Below are 21,735 nucleotides of genomic sequence, written 5' to 3'. Positions count from 1 at the left end.
ACCATTCCACTGAAAGGGTATAATGCATAATGGACTGCAAAGTATTCACAATGAAACGCGAACCCGTGTTATTTGCTGAAATACAACACATTATTTCATGTATTGTGAAATGAACAATCACGCTTAGTTTTTCTTCTTTTGTATTTACATCTATAGTTCGTGATATTTTAAATTTTTAAATTATTCGTTTCCTTCTCAGTTTTACGAGTAGTTGATTTTATGCTAAGACACGAATGTTTGAATAACCCGAAATATACCTGTTAATGATATTGATGATTAAACAAAGATTTCATATATTCGTCAACAAGATAGCAACGAATCAACAGTGAACAACACAATTACTCATTCAGAGAAATTTTATTCGGATAGATAAAAAAATATATGGGACCATGCAAATTTAAATTGGTTTGTAAAGAAGTGGAAAACTAAGGGTGTGTCCAATAAATGTTTTGGGTTACTTAAATGTCCCAGTTTTTCACATAATATGATGTAATAAAATTGTACCGTACTTCTTTTATGGTTAAAGAAGTCATTAAAATCTATGAAGGCTGTGCATTTATTACTTTTTCTCTCAAAAGCAAATATACACACCTGCTAGAAAGACTGGTTTATCCTTATCTTGAAAAGAGAAGTTTACCACTAAATTCCACAAAATTAAAGTATTTTATTTCTAAACCAATCAAAAAAGTTAAATGTGGAGCCTAATCACCCAAAGTTATTTCTTTGGATTCGTGTACCTCTATTTGTGACATTTTTACCTGTTGTGTCTGTTTGTATTGTTCACAAAATGTTGTCAATGTAATGGAATTTGATGCGACTGTCATACAAGTAAGAGGTTTAGCTAGCATTAAAACCAGGTTTAATCCATAATTTTTTACATTAGAACATACCAAGTCAGGAATATGACAGTTGTTATCCATTCGTTTGATGTGATTGAGCTTTTGATTTTGACATTTGATTAGAGACTTTCCGTTTTGAATTTTCCTCGGAGTATAGTATTTTTGTGATTTTACTTTTTATAATAAGTTAACAAAATATCGCAAAAATGACAACACTACGTGACAGAAATAAGCAAAAACACATGCAAGAACATGCATCACCGATAAACGCACAAACAAATACTAGTAATATAAAAGTCGACAGGCCTGTCATTTGACGCCTCTATTTGGTTGCTTTTCTTGAATATGGTTGTAATGCTTTCCACTATTCAGTGTTACGGTATATTTTTTTTTGTCTGTCGTTCATGGAACACGTTTGGTGTTGTTCTGTGGTTTGCATGTTGAAGTCTAACGTGCATACTTTGCAAACTTTTAGAAACATTTGTTAGATAACATAGTGTGTTACACTATTTGTTTATTACTTGTTACAAAGTACTAAAATTCTTGATTCCATTGATACCGTAAACCTTGACTTCAAGAAGGCATTTGATGTTGTCCCCGACAACCGACTGATTGGAAAATTAAAGAGTTTCGGAATAGTAGAAGAGATAAGATGAGGGGTAAATCATTCTTAAGTGGTAGAAAACAACAAGTACGTGTCAACGGCAGCTACTCAGAATTCAAACAAGTGGCAAGCGGCATACCTAAGGGAAGCGTACTTGGACCAATATTGTTTGTCATTTACATAAATGATTTGCTAGAAATCCTTGACTCAGACAGTACATGTTTGCTGATAAAAACAAAGGCTTCCGACAAATACAAACAACAGATGATAGTGATGCGATCCAAACTGACTTATTTCATCTAGAAACTTGGCCAAATACTTTGTTGCTAGGACTTCACACTGATAAATGTAAAGTACTTACAACAGGGAAACAACATGATACCAACCACAAATACAACATTTGAGCATGTCGAGAAAGAAAAAGACATCAGAGTGACCATTGACAACAAACTAAACATTGACCATCATATGAAGGGAAAGATAGATAAAGCCAACAGTATTATGGATTTAATAAGAAGGCCATTTACCTGCCTCAATAAGAATATTCATATTACTATTTAAAGCATAAGTAAGATCAAACCTCGAATATGCCAACGATTCTATGGAACCCATATAATCATAAAGATATAACAGCAATTAAAAACGCTCAAAGACGAGCAACGAAACTGATATCAACACTGCTACATTTTTTAGGGTAAACAGAACGCTTTAGGAAGCTTAATTTACCCACACTTAAAAATTGATAGTGGCTGTAAAATACCTCAACAGTATGATACAATTAAAGTTACGTTGTTGCTATTCACCCATTTCATATACTATGAGGTGTGGAGCCTATTCACTTCACAGTCGATATTCTTCAAACTATATACTAGTAAACACAAGCTGTAGTGAACTTTTCAAATTGACTGAAAAAGAAAATATAAACACACATACACAAATCATGAGAACATATTAATATAAACATAGAGTGGATAGTTAGATTCAATAGATGACAGATACAAGTTAAAGAGGTTCTAGCTGTCAAATTCATGTTCATCGATTTGACTCAAATTATCATATTTGAATTATAACTGTGTAAAACATTTATCCAAATTGTAAAAAGTATAAAATAAACAGTTTTCAGGGCATGGGCTCGATAATATGTAGCTTTGTTGTTAGTGTATTTTAGTCGTGACGCTTTCTAATTAACTACCTAATTGACTTCCGAAGACCTCAGATGGTCATATAAGCGATATGATTTTTGATGGTCATATAAGCGATTTACATTGATTGATTGATTGATTGATTGTTGGTGTTTAAACGCCCCTTTTAAGCACTGCATTTAGGCTATTAAATGGCGGTCAGTTTTTATTAGTAAAGGAAGCCGGAATGCCCGGAGAAAACCACCGACCTTCGATAGGAAGACTGATAATCCTAGTCAATTAAGATTGGAGTCGAGTGCACCAAAACGAGCGGGGTTCGAACTCACAACCTCAGTGTTGACTGGTTAGTGATTGTAGTAGTATCTTCTTAAACCACTGGACCACCAATGTTACACTATTGTTTCAGATAAGGGTATGGTTTTGTACCTTTAAAACGTTTAAACTCGCTGCAATTGTTTGCATCTGTCCTAAGTCAGAAATCTGCATGATGTTCAGTAGCTGTCGTTTGTTGATGTGGTTCATAAGTGTTTCTCGTTTTTTATATAGATTAGACCGTTGGTTTTCCCGTTTGAATGGTTTTACACTTGTATGTGTTTAAGCCCTTTATAGCTTGCTGTTCGGTGTGAGCCAGGTTTAAGCATGATATTGATCCATTAAATCAACTTTAAACACAGGCACTTGTCTCAGGGCAAAAAATCTGAGACAAGTGCGGCCTGTCGTGACTATTATTACGAATAAATCCTCCTACTGTTTGAATCCTAGGAAGTTTCCACTTTGATTTTAAACATATTTTATTCATTAAGATATGAAAAGGATTGAGCAACAGGCACAGCCTATAAAAGCTCTCTCCATATTACATGTGCAAGGTATAATTCAATTATAACAACTGTATTAAAATAATGCAATATACATGTAGTAGAACATGCATGCTACTTATGAGCACACACGAGCAAATATATGTTTACAGTGTTACTTACTAAATGCAAAGTATATTTAAGTATATAGGCAATTACTCATCATGTATTCAAGAACCTTGAAACATGCAAATATCCTTTATAAGTCATTAGAAATATATATATATGGCTTGAAAGAGACACTAAGCTTGCTTAGTGGATTAAATGAATTAATGTTTAAGTAGAGGAAAAAAAATAAAAAATAAAACTAAATGAAACAAAAAATAAGTTAGTTTCAAACAAAACGTTGAGTGTCACTGATATATTTATGAACAGATTTAAAAATAGCAATATTCATATCATATGAAAATAATCGGTTTCCAAAAAGTAATAATTCAATATTTATATCAACATTATCATCAATGGAGTTAATGGAATCAAGAAGGATCTGTCTTACATCATCGTACTTAGGGCAAATGAAAAAGAAATGTTTGTTATCCTCAACAGGGTGATTACAGTTTGCACAAAAAGTGTTCTCGGATAAGAATTGATTAAACAGATGAGATTTTAGGTTGCTAGCATTATTTCTGAGTTGACAATGACTTATATTAAGTTTCCTTATCCCATAGTTGAAGGGTTTAAATATATCATCAGTCCTATAAAACTTTTCCAGTCCACTTCTAAATATACCCAAACTTGGGGATTTTTGTAAACTCAAAGGAAGACTATTCCAAAGTCTTATAGTGGAAGGAATGAAACTATTGAAATAAGAGCTAGTTCTAGCAAGAGGCGGATGAAAAGTTTCAACTTTGCTGGCTGTGTGTACATATATATTGAAAGTATGCATGTGCTCAGGGTTTTGATTTTTATTAATCATTTGCTATTTTGGGAGAAAGTTGAACTTTGTTATTTTTTTTAGTATTATTTTACTTGCATAAGAGGAGCGTTTCCAGATAACTCTTTGTAATTAAAGTTTGTTTACTATAGCCCTAATGAACAGAATAAAAATGATGAGTCATTAAGAAAGGTATTAAAATATGTGGTATCCAGAGACTATAGCCATAGTTATGAAAAGATACATTGGGATATGGAGCTTGTCAACAAATACACAATCAACAGAATTGATTCATGTTTGTCGATGGTACGAAAGTCTTTCGCAGATGCAAACAACAGATGATAATGATGCGCTTCAAACAGATTTATCTTACATAGAAACTTGGTCAAATACTTGATTGCTGAGATTTAACCCCGGTAAATGTTAAAAGTACTTACAACAGGGAAACAACATGATAACAACCATAAATACAACATTTGAGCATGCCAAGAAAGAAAAAGACATCAGAGTGACAACAAACTAAACTTCGAGCATCATATGAATGCAAAGATAGATAAAGCCAACAGTATTATGGGCTTAAGTAGAAGGACATGTATCTGCCTCGATGAGGTAATATTTCTACCACTGTTTAAAGCATTAGTAAGATAAAACCTCGAATATGTCAACGATTCTATTGAGCCCATATAAAGTTAAAGATATAACAGCAATTAAAAACGTTCAAAGGCGAGCAACGAAACTGATATCAACACTGCTAAAAATAGAGTATACAGAACGCTTGTAGAAGCTTAATTTACCCATCTTAGTAGCTCTAAGATACCTCAACGGCATGGTAAAGTTACGTTGTTGATATTCAACCATTTCATACATTATGAGGTGTGGAGCCTATAGCTATTCAATCCTCAGTCGATATTCTTCAAACTATATGAACGCAAGGTCTAGTGAGCTTTTCAAATCGACTGAAAAACAAAATGTATACACACATACACAAATCATGAGAACATATTAATCTAAACATAGAGTGCATAGTTAGATACAATAGATGACATATACAAGTTAAAGGGGTACTAGCTGTCACATTTATGTTCACCGATTTGACTCAAATTCTCATATTTGAATTATAACCATGTAAAACATTTATCTAAATTATAAAAAGTCTAAAATAAACAATTTACAGGGCATGTGCTCGATAAGATGTAGTTTCGTTGTGTGTGTATTTTAGTCGTGACCCCATCTAACTATCTATCGAATTGACCTCCGATGACCTCAGTTGGTCATATGCGATATGACCTCAAATGTTCATAAAAGCGATTTACATTGTATCCTAGATCAAGTTTATTCTGCATCTGTCCTAAGTCAGGAATCTGATGTTTAGTAGTTGTCATTTGTTGATGTGGTTCATAAGTATTTCTTTTTTTTTATAGATTAGACCGTTGGTTTTAACTTGCAAGTAAATAATTTTAAAATCATCAATTTTTCTTAGCTTAATTGTATAAAATTGAACCATACTGGCTGCTAAAAGCGAATTATTATTTCACTGTCGTATTTCTTTAATGATTGAACAAAACAATCATACTTTAGATTTTTTTTTATATATCTCGTACATGTAGATAGGAACCCTTAATAACATAGTATACAAAATAAAGTATTTCTTAAAACATAGCACCAGTTGAAATAAAAAGCGCAGTAGATTATAGCAACTAAAAAGCTAAATACCACATTTAAATCAAAGAGTCACGCAAAAATTAAAAGCAACAAAGTACAGACACAAAAACATTATGTGTTTGCATACACTGCACTGGCATGGTCTGTTATTTGGATCCAACTTTGTATCAACTTTTAATATTGGTGAAAAGAATCTGATGTTTCCATTTGACAATGGTTCGGCAGCTCATTAATGATTTGTGCAGCATTGTAGCTGAACGATTTTAAACCATATCTGGTAGTTCTGACACTCGGGAGTACTGCTGTTTCCTGTGATTTTAAATAATGCCTATGTTGTACATTGTTCATTTTATGCCTTTTATAGCTTACTGTATGGTATGTGTTTTGCTCTTTGTTGATGACCTTACGATGACCTAATATTGTTAACTTTAATGCCATTGGGTCTCTGGTCGAGATTTGTCTCATTGACAATCATACCATATGTTTTTATATTTCTATCATTTTCATATTTCCCGCGCCTCATTTAATTTTCCAAGCGATTTAAGAGTTTATCTGCTGTAATAATTTGATCATTAATTTTGTGGATGACCTTAAGATGACCTATGATTTTTAACTTAAATGTTTGAATCGTTCTTGACTGTTTTCTTCCTTTGTGCAATGTGCTGTGTTCAATGTATTTGTTGTCAATATCTTTCATTGAAATACATGAATAAATTGTTTAACTTATAATTAGTAAAGTGTTTCTTAATACTGGCAAAATAACACAATGTTTAATGGGTATAAAATCAAATAACCACAGGCACTTGTTTCTGTCAATGTGGGGTTTACTATCCATACCCGTACGACAATGATTTTTCGTACGGGGATGGAAAATATCCCACATTGACAGAAACAAGTGACTGTCACACATAACACTAAATGTGTTCTTTAATAACCAATTTTATTGAAAACAACAGATAAAAGCATATGACCCGTAAAAGTTTGAGCTCAAAACTGTATACTCGTCTGTCATTCAGCCTTTTAAAATTAAAAAAAAACGTATGTTCAAAATGAATAAAGGAGGTAAATTAACTCCATGAACTTTGGTGTGACGTACAGTTTATCAATGTCTATTTGATAATTCCATAAATGTTGGTGTTGTGACTCAATGCAAGTAAAACATTCCTATATTGCCTTTATCCTGTGTATATAGAAATTGAGATCACAAATTCTACATACTAGCGTATGCTTCCTCTACAAAGGGGGTTACAGATACAAAGGTAAGGTAAGGTATCAAATGACTTCTAGTGCTTTAAATTTATTATTATTTTATTGCTCCGTAACTTTTGCTCCGTAACTAAAATTGGGGAGCATATTGCTTTACTCCTGTCCGTCCGTCCGTCCGTTCCATTATGGTTATATAGTTATTACGCATAACTCCTCCATGGTACTTTTTGAATTCTAGGAAGTTTCCACTTTGCTGGCTGTGTGTACATATTACTACTATAGCTAACGTTTTTAACAATAAAAATCGTGGTTACCCTTCTATCGATAAGTGTCATGCCAAAAAATGACTTACGTGTCCCCGTCTTTCCACCAACAATACAGTAAGGTCCACATTTAATGGTCGCACATTTTCTCTAAATTTTGAAACTGATATTACTTGAAAAACAAACAGTATTATTTATTTACTCACTTGAAACAAACCGGGATGCGGTATTCAGTACGTAGGTGAAACTGGGCGATATTTATCTAAACGCACGCAAGAACACCTGTATCGTTTTAAAAGACCCAATAAATTCAAAAGTATCATTTATCAACATCTTAAGAAGCACAGTCATCCTATTAAATATTTAACAGTTCAACCTTTAGAAGTAGTAAATAAGCAGCCTGGTGAATCTCATTCCAAGTTTGTACGATCACGAAAAATAAATGAATTAAATTGGATTAAAAAATTACAGACAGTCTACCCTCTCGGTCTTAATGATAATATCATGGGAATTGGCAATATATCAAGAACCGATTCTGTTAACATTTTGGATATAGTTTCTAAAACTGTTCGTAAAAATCGTTCTCATGGACGCAGAAAAAATCGCAATCAAAGAAAATTTCGGACCAACCATACAAATATTTCGGACCTAATTTCCATTTCAAAAAACAACGGCAGACATTATCTGTTAACCAAGCTTTGTTCTTTACCTATAAATAAATTAAATAAAATTTTAGAGGATTGCAACACAATTTCATATTACAGTCCTAAGTATGAAATTGTCCAAATTATAATGGCATATTGTTATTCTAAACTGTTTCCAAAAATTGATCGCCCTGAAGATCATAAAAAACATTTTATTAAAATAAAGTATGTCAATAAAGGTTTTGATTTTGTAAATATTGCCGGTATTTTTAACGACCATTCTGTTAAAGACCAAATTCCTGGATATTTTGATAATACTGAACTCCCTCTCATTTGTTATATTTACAAGAAATCTACCCGAAAATATGTGTTTAATTATAGCCAATTGTGTAAAGATGTAAATATCACTGAAAATACACCTATGTCGTGTAATTGCAGTAATTCAGAATACACCTATGGACCAATTTCCCATGTTATAACAGGAGACCTTAACATCGTTCGCGACCGAGAGTTAAAATCATTCCTCAGTAAAGGACCTAAATATCGTCCCCCGTCAACTATTAACTGGAATGAGTGTCGTAATATCATCAACGACTCACTCCGCGCCTACTGTTTGAAATGGGTAAAACGGGAAAAAGCTGACAAAAAATCTTTGGACTCCTTTATTAATTCAGTAATGAAGATAGTTGATATTCGAATACAACATTTTAAAGAACATTTTACCCTCAACAAAAACTATAAAAACCCTATTTCGCGTATCAAAAATAAACTAACAGAACTAGCCAAGGAATTTGTTTTTGTCCCGGCTGATAAAGCTGCTAATAATATCATTATTGTTTGACGTAAATTTTATATAGAGGTTCTGCAAAAGGAAATCACGAATTCACCAACATTCCAACTGACTTCATTTTCAGAAAACGACATCTGTAACAAACATAAACTTTTAGCTACTTCTTTACAAGCAGAACCAAACACAATGAAAGTCCCAACTATGTACTGGCTTCCGAAGCTGCACAAAAAACCTTACAAATATAGATTTATTTCATCTTCCAGCCATTGTTCAACTACTAAATTGTCTGTTTTACTTACTAGTACACTTGGTACAATAAAAAACCTGATAATAAATTGTTCAAATAAGGCCTTTGAAAATAGTGGAATTAATTACTTTTGGAGTGTCAAAAACTCGTTGGAAGTACTTGATAAATTGCATGCATATATTGGTGATTTTGAATCTGTTCAAAGTTTTGATTTTTCTACCCTATATACCACTTTGCCTCATATTCTTATTAAGAAAAAATTCACATCCCTAATTAACTGGGCATTTAAAAAGTCGGAATGCGAGTACATATGTTCAAACTCTTTTAGATCATTTTTTAGTAGCAATAAACAAAAGAACTATGTCAATTGGACATGCTTTGATACTATTTATGCACTTGAATTTTTACTTGATAACATTTTTGTTCGCTTTGGAGATTCCGTATATCGTCAAGTTATTGGAATTCCAATGGGGACTAACTGTGCACCACTTATTGCGGACCTGTTTTTGTATTGTTATGAGTTACAATTTATGACTAAAATTAGCAAAGACCCATCAAAACAACATTTGATACAAAAATTTAACAATACTTTTAGATATTTGGATGATATATTGGCTCTAAATAATGACGACTTCAGTATGTATACTAAAGAAATTTATCCTGTAGAACTTACTTTAAATAAAGCTAATGATAACAATGACCACTGCCCTTTCCTCGATCTTGATATCTATATCATAAACGGGAAGCTTAATACAAAAATTTATGATAAAAGAGATGATTTTTCATTTCCTATTGTTAATTATCCATTTTTAGATGGTGACGTTCCCTTGTCACCATCTTATGGTGTTTATATATCTCAACTTGTACGATTCGCTCGTGTATGTAACAATGTATTAGATTTTAGCGAGAGAAATTTATGTATTACTGAAAAATTATTACACCAGGGTTTTCGATATCACAAACTGGTCAAAACATTTACTAAATTTTATCACCGGTATAAGGAAATAATTCGTAAATATAACTCAACATGCAGACATCTTATACGTTCAGGTATTTCACATCCAAAATTTTATGGAAATATTCTTTATAAAGCACAAAAATGTCAGTATTCTCCTCAGAAACTAACAAAACCTTTAAATAGACTTATTAAAAGGGGATATAGTTACGATACTGTTGTCAGGTCATTAAAGATTGCATATTTTGGATTTAACATTGATTCACTGATAGGGTCTTTGCATCGGAACTAAACACATTTATTTCTAAAAAAACAGTTGTTGGCATGACACGGGTTATGTTCTTCTCATATATTTTATGATAGTATGATACTAAACCCCTAACGGGAGGGATTGTACCTGATATTCATATGATGAAGACATAATCTTTCAATCAGTTTAATTGCATGAGGTCTGGAGCTGGCATGTCAGTTAACTGCTAGTAGTCTGTTGTTATTTATGTATTATTGTCATTTTATTTATTTTCTTTTGTTACATCTTTTGACATCAGACTCGGACTTCTCTTGAACTGAATTTTAATGTGCGTATTGCTATTCTTTTACTTTTCTACATTGGCTAGAGGTATAGGGGGAGGGTTGAGATCTCATAAACATGTTTAACCCCGCCGCAATTTTGCGCCTGTCCCAAGTCAGGAGCCTCTGGCCTTTGTTAGTCTTGTATGATTTTAAATTTTAGTTTCTTGTGTATAATTCGGAGTTTAGTATGACGTCCATTATCACTGTACTATTATGCATATTTTAGGGGCCAGCTGAAGGACACCTACGGGTGCGGGAATTCTCGCTACATTGAAGACCCATTGGTTGCCTTCGGCTGTTGTTTGCTCTATGGTCGGGTGGTTGTCGCTTTGACATATTCACCATTTCCTTTCTCAATTTTATGTGCTCAGGGTTTTGATTTTTATTATAATCATTTGCTATTTTGGGAGTAAGTTGAACTTTGTATTTTTTTTTTTTAGTATTTACTTGCATAAGAGGAGCGTTTCCAGATAACTCCTTCTAATTAAAGTTTGAATACTAGGAAGTTTTCACTTTGCTGGCTGTTTATAAATTTATTGAAGGATGCATGTTGTCGGTTTTTTCTTTATTCTTATTAATATTGCCTTTCTCAAACTTTTTTGGGAGATAGTTGAACCAGAGACATGTATATATGTCTCTGGTTGAACTTTGTAATTTTTGGGGTAGAAGCGGTTAAATGTTATAGTTATTTTAGAATAACACTTTGTATTTGCATTTGCGGGGGTATCAATTGTTTCTCCCCGACACAACAACGAAAGTCCTACATTGACTTTTTTTTAAATACAGTTACTTCAGAGTGGAGGGCGGGGACATCACTTTGTCTTGACATTTTTTTTTTTATTTTCATTCATTTTTGCTTTCTTAAACATAAGTCAATCGGGCAAGGAATATAAAAATCATAAAAAAAAATGTATTTGTCATATCTAGTAGCTTTCCTCATATTAAAACTATTTATTTTTGTACTCGCAAACTCTTCTGTTACATGTTTACAATTCAGCTCACTATCTAATCACTTTTATTTTCCTCGATTTTTATCATAATTTGGTGATTTCTGTCTTCTTTTTTTTTAATGTTTTTGTCTCCTCGGTATCAGATATCTGTAAAAAGTAATTGAAAATGTCTCAAACCTCTTTCAAATTATGTTTAATTAATATTGTTTGATTTAATGCTTTTATTAATGGAAAAGTAAGAAAAATAATTTCATATGATAAGACAATTTTAATGGATTAAATAATTTATTGTCACGGCCTCAGAATTTTTTTTCTGTATATACCTGAAGGTATGTAGGACTTTTTTTTCTGAGACAAGTGCCTGTGTTAATAGTTGATTTAATGGATCCCGTAACTTTGTATGATCAATATCATGCTTTAACCTCACATTTTAAAGATTTATTTGTTTGATAACATCGGTTCATCTGATCAACTTTTTAGCACTACCCAATGTATCACATAAACTTCCGGTAGAAGAATGATACGTATGAACACACAAATTCTTTTTTGAATTTCCACATTACTTGTAGGATTTGTGATGAATTTATATGTTCAAATACCGGATTTAAGTGCCAAAGAAATTAATGTATTGCAGGATAAATATTAAAAATTACCGGGAGTACAAAATATGATAACCAGAAGTTGGCCCAGATCGCCGGTGATAACCACACTGTTTATTGTTGTAACAGTTTTGTTGAACTCGCTTTTGATTGTGTGTGATAATTCAGAACAGGGAGGAATCAAAGAAGGTATAAAACTTAAAGAATCATAAAAGTAAAATCTCTCTCATCCACACACTCATTCTCTGCTCCCATATCCTACTATGGCCATACTTCAGTTATACATGTACAATGTACATGATATTGATCATGGTAATTATGTAATTAAAATCAGGCTGTTTTCCAGTGTTGGCCTAGCAGTGGAACAGTACACTTTAGCTTTATAGTCCTTATGATATAGTTAGACTATTTTGTGGATCATGGATGGTTCCAACATGTCCAAATAGTTAAAAAATATCAGAAGGACCTAAACAACGGTCCTACTAAAAAGCGCCCGGGAAAAGAAAAAGCGCCCGGGGAAAAGAAAAAGCGCCCGGAGAAGGAAAATTAGCGCCCGGAGAAGAAAATTAGCGCTCGGGAGAAAAAAAAATAATATTTTATAACAATATTTTTTTCCCTTAAAATATAACTAATCATTGCTTGTTAAATTTGTCCTTAATATAAATGGGGATAATTATGTACGATGTTACATCTGAAGTGTTGTTGTACTTTTACATTTTAGATTTCAAAATTGTATATAAGTAAGTAAATAGATATAAATAAGAGTATATAGAAGAATCATGAAAGACATTGTCCTCGATCAAAATGTATATTTTGTTACTAAAACGAATCGGTGCCTGAGGTCTAATATTTTCGCAACTGCATGGTGAACACTTTTTTATACAGATGCTGAGATAGATTTATTGTATCTTTTTATAAAACTAAAACTGTGAAATTTGAGTTGTCTTATACATTTTTCATTTTGATATCGTTTTTGAAAAACATGTCTTTTGATGTCTTACATGTTATAAATCTTCCGCATAAACTGTGATCCATTATTATCAGTCTTTCGAAATAGTATTCATATACTATTGTTAAATTTGAAATATTCATATTGGTTTTGTGCTTTATTACAAATGTCTATTATCTGAATTTGCAAATTAAAAAAAAAAACAATGTCCGTATTTAGGGTAAAAACCATCATTTCCAAATTTTGAGCAGAAGACGTAAAATTTCTGCGAGCCTGTATGTTTTATTGACGTCAGAAATAAAACTCTACGGAAACACGTTGTCAACATCATTAAAACAAGATGATACATGGTCAGTGACTGTATATCACATATGAATAAAAAGGTACGGTCAATGCAATTTGACTGCTCAAATAGCACAGCTGCAGTATATAACTGCATAAACTAGAAGGTAACTTGTTTGTATGTATATTTACATGTACATGTACATATGCATTTATACACTGTCAACAAAAACTGTACATGATATACGTAACATTTGTCAATGTTTGTATTCTTCTGCATTGTTATCATCATGGTTATGTTAAGACTGTTTTTATAATGTATTTTGATGGCATAATCTTCCCTTTAACAACACAAAAAGAATATATATTCTGATATTGATATTTCCCACATAGTTTTAAAGATTTCAACTATTCAAAAGACAAAGAGAATATTGATAATTCTTGCATGGCTTTAAAGATTTCAGCTGTACATATTCAAAGGCGATCATTTTTGTAATTTCCATAAAGCTTTAATTTTAACATGTTTAAAGGCTTATTGATTTTGGGAATTCAAATGCAATATATATGTTAAAAGCATACATTAAAACTCAATTCTTTCTTATTATCTTATATATTTACTGCGTTGGATAGAAATTGACCTTATGAAAGTGCACATATACATGTACATGTCAATGCATGTACATTTACATGCCACTTTAAGACTTTGATTGATTTTGGAACATAATTAAAAAACATGGCAATTATTTCTGAATTAACAGTATTGTACAGAATTTGAATGCAGAAAAAACAAAGTACAGTAACATGTTTTAAAATATGCTTCAAATTGTAAGTATAGACATACGTGTACATGTATATGATAGAGATTTATGTTCATCCCATAATATCAGAGTCAATGGTTGAAGAAAACAGTGTTATCACATTGTCATGATAGTCATGATGGTCATTGTTATTTTATCAATAATTTATAATAACATAAAAACTGGTGTGAAGAACTTTTGTTATTTAATACATTGTTTGTATGTTAAACCTTGAGGTGGAATAACACCATCACAATGAATCTCCAATCATACAACAACACTTGGCAAAAGCCTTGAATTATTCACATGATTCATTTCTCATTTTCTGTGTCATTTAGGCTGATGTGGAGAGTGTTCTCGTTGGCAATCATACCACATCTTGTTTTTTATATATATTTATGTGATATTTGTCATGTACATGTATATCATTGTTTTGTTTTTTTAATTTAGGGTTCTTGAATGGAAATGTCTGCTCTTTGGTCAGGGATGTTGTCTTTGATGACAATGACCATTGATGACATTCCCCATTTCCATTCTCAATTTTAATTTTGTTAGCTTTTTGAAGGACATGTACATTTGTACCTCTACAGGTAGTTCACTTAAAGCAGCTGTTTAACTTCTAGTCATAAATTTTATAAACATGATGAAAGGTGCTAACTTTTACAAATGTGGGAATCTAAGCTTGAACAACACGATTTAAAAGTTATTAACCAGTAAAATCATCATCATTTTACCATAATAGTTTAGGTCATTATCTTTCAAATGATTTGAACAAATTTAGTAATTGGTGACGTGTGAAATAGACAATGAAAAGTATTATACATGTATATTTCATCAACATATGCTTATGTTCTTTGGACAATAATCAGTATCATAACCAATTTGCAAATACTTTATCAACTCATGAAGAAGCTGCACAACAGTGATAATGGCGTGCATCGTTTATCTGTTTTCATTATCCGTGAGTACTAGTAAACAATAGTAAGGCCAAACATCAAAGAATATGAGGTTAGAAGTTAAAAGACTAAGCATTTTATTGACAAACTAACCTACCCCAATATGGTAGATCTATAAACATTAATAAGCACTATGGCACATTGTACATGTACATCAGTGAGGACAATTTTGTTAATTTTTTATTTTTTTTACACTGAACATTGTCATGATTGTTGATTGATTTAGAACCTCCTATTTTCAAATTTTTTTTTTTATTCATGTACTCTGTACAAACAAAAGTATCTATGATCAGGCTTTCCACTTTTTAAAGTAGAGACAGCATGAACACCACCATAGACAGATATATTTGTAACATGTCAAGATGAGCTGAATCTATAGCTACAGACTGTAAGGAACTTGAATATATTGATCAATCCCAAAACTTGTGATCTTTTGTCTTGAAAAAGGCCCAAAATTAGCTTTCTAATATACATGTAATATTTTTGATGTTCTTTCAATCAAATAATTTTAAGACCATTGAAAAGCATGTATTTATGACCCTAATTTTAAAAGCAATGTACATGTACCTTCCTCTGATGATGTTTTGTCTTTTTGAACTAGTATATATATATATCATACTGTATATTTGTATATGTATATACATGTATATGAAGTCAATGACGGCATTCCACTAATTCAAACTGATTAGGTACATTGTTACTTTAATTAATCTAACCTCTGAAATACTATATATCCACCATAGACAAGACAAGAATTAAATATTGGGGTTCCCCCTATATCTTATCAAGATTCTGTACCATAAAGTACCAACAGTTACATGTAATTTAAAAGGTAATTGATTTATAACATATTTTAAATATATATGCACATGCTCATGAGAATGAATTAAATCATGTAAATAGTCAGTGTATGTTATTGTAAACATATAAGGTGAGCGAGCCAAAATGTTAATACATTTATTTTCCAAATTTGATTTTTCCACCACATTCTAAAAATTGAATTTTAAATTGATTTTCTACTTTCTGTATTGAAGTCCTCTCCCCTCACTAATCAAATACATTTAGAGGTCAACACATGTTTTTCATCAGTAGAGGACAAAGGTCGTAAATGTCAAGTCCTGATTTGCCATTTAATGCATCTTGTGAAATGTAAAGCCAGCTTCTCTTTATGATTTTTTTTTACCAACAAGCCCTTTTAAAAACCTCCCCCTATTAGGCAATTTACTTGTATGTTTATTTTCACAAGGCTGGATAAATTGTTATTAATATATGGTGTCAGGATTGTGAAGAAAGGTGAAAACTGAAAATTGAGGACTTCTTGTTAACAACTTCTGATTAAAAAATGATTTATTATACCAATAAGAAACAGAATCAGTTGCCCTAGGTCTAATAGTGTACTTGTACATCATGTACATAGGTGAAATAGATTTAGATTGAAATTGATACAGTTGTAATATATTACTGTTATTAAATATAACCTGGTTGTACATTGATTCAAGGTCTCGTCAATTTCAGGTTTATTTCATGTCAAATGGAAAATTACAGTATTGTAGATTCCTAAATGTCGATTACATGTATTTATATTAAGTTATAAGATGAAATGGAAATAGTTTCAATAAATTTAAGAATTTTGCATTTCAAACCGAAATTTTTATTGTTTTCTTAAATACATCATTACATATATATACATGTACATAAACATGTATCAACAAATGATCAATGAATATGTATGTTACATGTATTTAGATCATACATCAGTCTATAAAGGTGTTATTACGATCTCCTATGTTCTTTCACATGTAACTTGTTTTATTCATTTTGTATCTTCTACCTGTCATGCTTTCTTTGAAGAGAGTTTGTTTTGACAAAATACATGAAATATGAACAATTAAATGTAAAATCGGGCATGTTTTATTGATTCAAAAGATAGATCTGTCTGTCCTGGTATATTTGTGATGTTCAGTTTTATAGTATAAAATTGACATGATTGAGAAATGAAAAACATAAAAACAATCGAGGTTTTAGCAAAAATATTCCGTACTCTTCACTTCATTTGAAAATTTCTTTGTCGGAGTTTGGACCTAAAAAAAAAGACTAAGAAATTGTTTGTAGTCATGTATAACACGCACCCCTCTTACAAGAAACATGACCTAGGGTATAAATGTGCGTGTTATACATACCAAAAGACTGTATGTCAAAGTGTCCATTTGTGGCTAGCCTAGGATAGAGGGAAACAGTGCCATAAAAGCCCTCTCTTACAGTCACCCAACTGATCTTTTCATACTTATAGTCATTCCCTATGAAATTAAGAAAATGAATACTTACAATTGTCTACACTAGAAACATGAGAAAGGGCTAAACACAAAAATGAAGTATCTGCAAGAATAAGTTGGTTTACAGTAATCAGATATGCTTCAAATTTACAAGTGATTAGCTGCCTTAAATATTATGTTTTGTCTGGTTCTATGAGTGTTTTAGTAAGAAAAAAAATGTTAACATATATCATGTATATAGTTTTCTTTTTAGAATGTGATGAGAAAGACCCATCATGCAGTACAGATAAACTGAGTTTGGAAGCCATTAATGAATTACATCATATGATAGACGATGACCAAGATGGCAATGTAAACCAACAGGAAAGCAAAGGGGTATGTAGTTATTGTCTAACTGGAATGGGGGTGAGAGAGGGGAGAGGTCATGTGGAAGTGATAAAAAAATAACACCACATGCATGACTACATGTATGTACATGTATGATATAGATGGTGACCAATATGGAAATATGAACCAAGATGTAAGAAATGAGCTTGGTTATGAAGGTCAAAACTTGGGTGGAAAGGGAGGGAGTGTAAAATCCTTCAGCTAATCCCAGTTTTGACTATGACCATGAGGACAATATGAACAAAAGGAAAAAAACATCTCAAAGTATAGCATGGAGGATGGAAGCCAAATTTTAGTAATTTCTGAAGTGTAGAGTCGGGGTGGGCCCCTTGTAAAAAGTCATAGCATTAAATGTATAAGTATGTATTTAACCCTTATAAATCTGCCTGGTATATAAAAACAAGAAAATAAACAAATAAGAAAGTTAAAAGTATTTTTTTTTGTAATTTTGCCAGTTTTCTAAATGTTGTCTGCTAAAATCAAAAGCTGTCTGCTGCAGGCTACCTGATATACATGATATATAGAGAATTGATTTAGTTTATTAATTAGTTTATGTTGTATAAAATAGTTTGCTGAAAAATCGACCTTGTATATACATGTAAATCTATAATTTACAATCCTACTTGAAAGATTTGGGTTCACATTTTACACAATGTATGAGTTTTAATACCCGTTAAATCATTGACTTTTAACATGCATATCATCATAACGTAAAAATGTTACCATTTAAAACATCACCAATGCATTCAAATCTAATTTGTCAAATCTTTTTTTAAATTGTTTATTATTGAATCCTAATCTTGCATAAATCAAGAAATAATTTACTATGGTGTAAATTTCATTTACATACATTAATCTAAATAGGTATATAAATATACATAAAATGTTGTAAAAGTAATAAATATTCAATATAATAAATCTTATCAGGAATTTAGAACATTATTTAATCATTGATAATGTGGTGTTATCAAGATGTATGGAAATTAAGGGAGGCCAGGTGAATGTATTGAATAATTATATAACTGACCATTATAATCAATGTTACTGGTCAAAGAAATTGACCATAGCATCCCTGGCATAACATCTGACCTTCATTATCACTTAATCCTGTTAATTATGCTCATGATTTTTTTATATAACAGTTTCATATACCATGCAGTACATATGTACTGTTAATTCAGAAATTATTGTGAGGTTTTTATTATCAGTGTTCTCCCCAGAGCCTTAAAACAACAAAGGTCCATATGGTACTGTGGATTCATTAATATTTGTTGGATACCAATTTTCGTTGATTTCATTGGTACAGGGTAACCACAAATTTAAATGTTCAAGGGATAACAAATTTCCTAAAGAAATATAATACCACTAAATTAAATATTCACGAAAATGCAAGTTTCTCTCAATCAAAGAAAATTAGTACCCATGAAAATATATTAATCAACCAGTACCTTGGTGCAATGTTTTCTACTATGGTAACTATCTTGGATGATTTTATAATAGAATTAAATTGAGAATGGGAATTGGGAATGTGTAAAAGAGAAAAAATAGTCAACAATAAAAAGAACTCAAATTCTGATAGCTAATATAGTATAAAAAAGAAGATGTGGTATGATTGCCAATGAGACAACTATCCACAAAAGACCAAAAAGACACAGACAGTTACAACTATAGTTCACCGTACGGCCTTCAACAATGAGCAATGCCCATACCGCATGTAGTCAGCTATAATAGGCCCAGATTAGAAGGCCTACATATATATATCTGTATATAGATTTTCCTGAAATCACAATTATTAATCTAGCTTTTTGTCCATTTTTTGCAAAATTGCAATTTATAAATGCATACATTAATAACTGAATTTACAGTATACATGTACATATGTGACCTTCTGCTGTTGTCTATTCTATGGTCGAGTTATGTTGTCTCTTTAATTTGCAAAATGCTTTGACACTGTCTATTCTATGGTCGAGTTATGTTGTCTCTTTAATTTGCAAAATGCTTTGACACTGTCTATTCTATGGTCGAGTTATGTTGTCTCTTTAATTTGCAAAATGCTTTGACACTGTCTATTCTATGGTCGAGTTATGTTGTCTCTTTAATTTGCAAAATGCTTTGACACTGTCTATTCTATGGTCGAGTTATGTTGTCTCTTTAATTTGCAAAATGCTTTGACACTGTCTATTCTATGGTCGAGTTATGTTGTCTCTTTAATTTGCAAAATGCTTTGACACTGTCTATTCTATGGTCGAGTTATGTTGTCTCTTTAATTTGCAAAATGCTTTGACACTGTCTATTCTATGGTCGAGTTATGTTGTCTCTTTAATTTGCAAAATGCTTTGACACTGTCTATTCTATGGTCGAGTTATGTTGTCTCTTTAATTTGCAAAATGCTTTGACACTGTCTATTCTATGGTCGAGTTATGTTGTCTCTTTAATTTGCAAAATGCTTTGACACTGTCTATTCTATGGTCGAGTTATGTTGTCTCTTTAATTTGCAAAATGCTTTGACACTGTCTATTCTATGGTCGAGTTATGTTGTCTCTTTAATTTGCAAAATGCTTTGACACTGTCTATTCTATGGTCGAGTTATGTTGTCTCTTTAATTTGCAAAATGCTTTGACACTGTCTATTCTATGGTCGAGTTATGTTGTCTCTTTAATTTGCAAAATGCTTTGACACTGTCTATTCTATGGTCGAGTTATGTTGTCTCTTTAATTTGCAAAATGCTTTGACACTGTCTATTCTATGGTCGAGTTATGTTGTCTCTTTAATTTGCAAAATGCTTTGACACTGTCTATTCTATGGTCGAGTTATGTTGTCTCTTTAATTTGCAAAATGCTTTGACACTGTCTATTCTATGGTCGAGTTATGTTGTCTCTTTAATTTGCAAAATGCTTTGACACTGTCTATTCTATGGTCGAGTTATGTTGTCTCTTTAATTTGCAAAATGCTTTGACACTGTCTATTCTATGGTCGAGTTATGTTGTCTCTTTAATTTGCAAAATGCTTTGACACTGTCTATTCTATGGTCGAGTTATGTTGTCTCTTTAATTTGCAAAATGCTTTGACACTGTCTATTCTATGGTCGAGTTATGTTGTCTCTTTAATTTGCAAAATGCTTTGACACTGTCTATTCTATGGTCGAGTTATGTTGTCTCTTTAATTTGCAAAATGCTTTGACACTGTCTATTCTATGGTCGAGTTATGTTGTCTCTTTAATTTGCAAAATGCTTTGACACTGTCTATTCTATGGTCGAGTTATGTTGTCTCTTTAATTTGCAAAATGCTTTGACACTGTCTATTCTATGGTCGAGTTATGTTGTCTCTTTAATTTGCAAAATGCTTTGACACTGTCTATTCTATGGTCGAGTTATGTTGTCTCTTTAATTTGCAAAATGCTTTGACACTGTCTATTCTATGGTCGAGTTATGTTGTCTCTTTAATTTGCAAAATGCTTTGACACTGTCTATTCTATGGTCGAGTTATGTTGTCTCTTTAATTTGCAAAATGCTTTGACACTGTCTATTCTATGGTCGAGTTATGTTGTCTCTTTAATTTGCAAAATGCTTTGACACTGTCTATTCTATGGTCGAGTTATGTTGTCTCTTTAATTTGCAAAATGCTTTGACACTGTCTATTCTATGGTCGAGTTATGTTGTCTCTTTAATTTGCAAAATGCTTTGACACTGTCTATTCTATGGTCGAGTTATGTTGTCTCTTTAATTTGCAAAATGCTTTGACACTGTCTATTCTATGGTCGAGTTATGTTGTCTCTTTAATTTGCAAAATGCTTTGACACTGTCTATTCTATGGTCGAGTTATGTTGTCTCTTTAATTTGCAAAATGCTTTGACACTGTCTATTCTATGGTCGAGTTATGTTGTCTCTTT

At 31.8% G+C, this 21,735-nt stretch overlaps 1 protein-coding gene across 5 annotated transcripts in view; it reads left to right on the top strand.

Annotated features, from left to right (window-relative positions):
• The first annotated feature begins 12,084 nt into the window (after positions 1-12,084).
• Positions 12,085-21,735, top strand: part of LOC139486476 (stromal interaction molecule 1-like) — a 36,718-nt gene continuing 27,067 nt past the window's right edge. For 2 of the 5 annotated variants that reach the window (XM_071271363.1, XM_071271361.1), the window contains exons 1-2: positions 12,091-12,391; positions 17,713-17,834. In XM_071271363.1, the coding sequence (XP_071127464.1) occupies positions 12,271-12,391; positions 17,713-17,834 (243 nt within the window). In that variant the 5' untranslated portion in view covers positions 12,091-12,270. Of the gene's footprint in view, positions 12,392-17,712; positions 17,835-21,735 lie in introns of all 5 variants that reach the window. The other 3 variants (XM_071271366.1, XM_071271364.1, XM_071271362.1) reach the window with 2 other exon arrangements.

Source organism: Mytilus edulis, chromosome 8, assembly GCF_963676685.1.
Source record: "Mytilus edulis chromosome 8, xbMytEdul2.2, whole genome shotgun sequence".
NCBI lineage: Eukaryota > Metazoa > Mollusca > Bivalvia > Mytilida > Mytilidae > Mytilus > Mytilus edulis.
The sequence above is the reverse complement of the archived record's forward strand: the minus strand, read 5'-3'. Positions and strand labels throughout refer to the sequence as shown.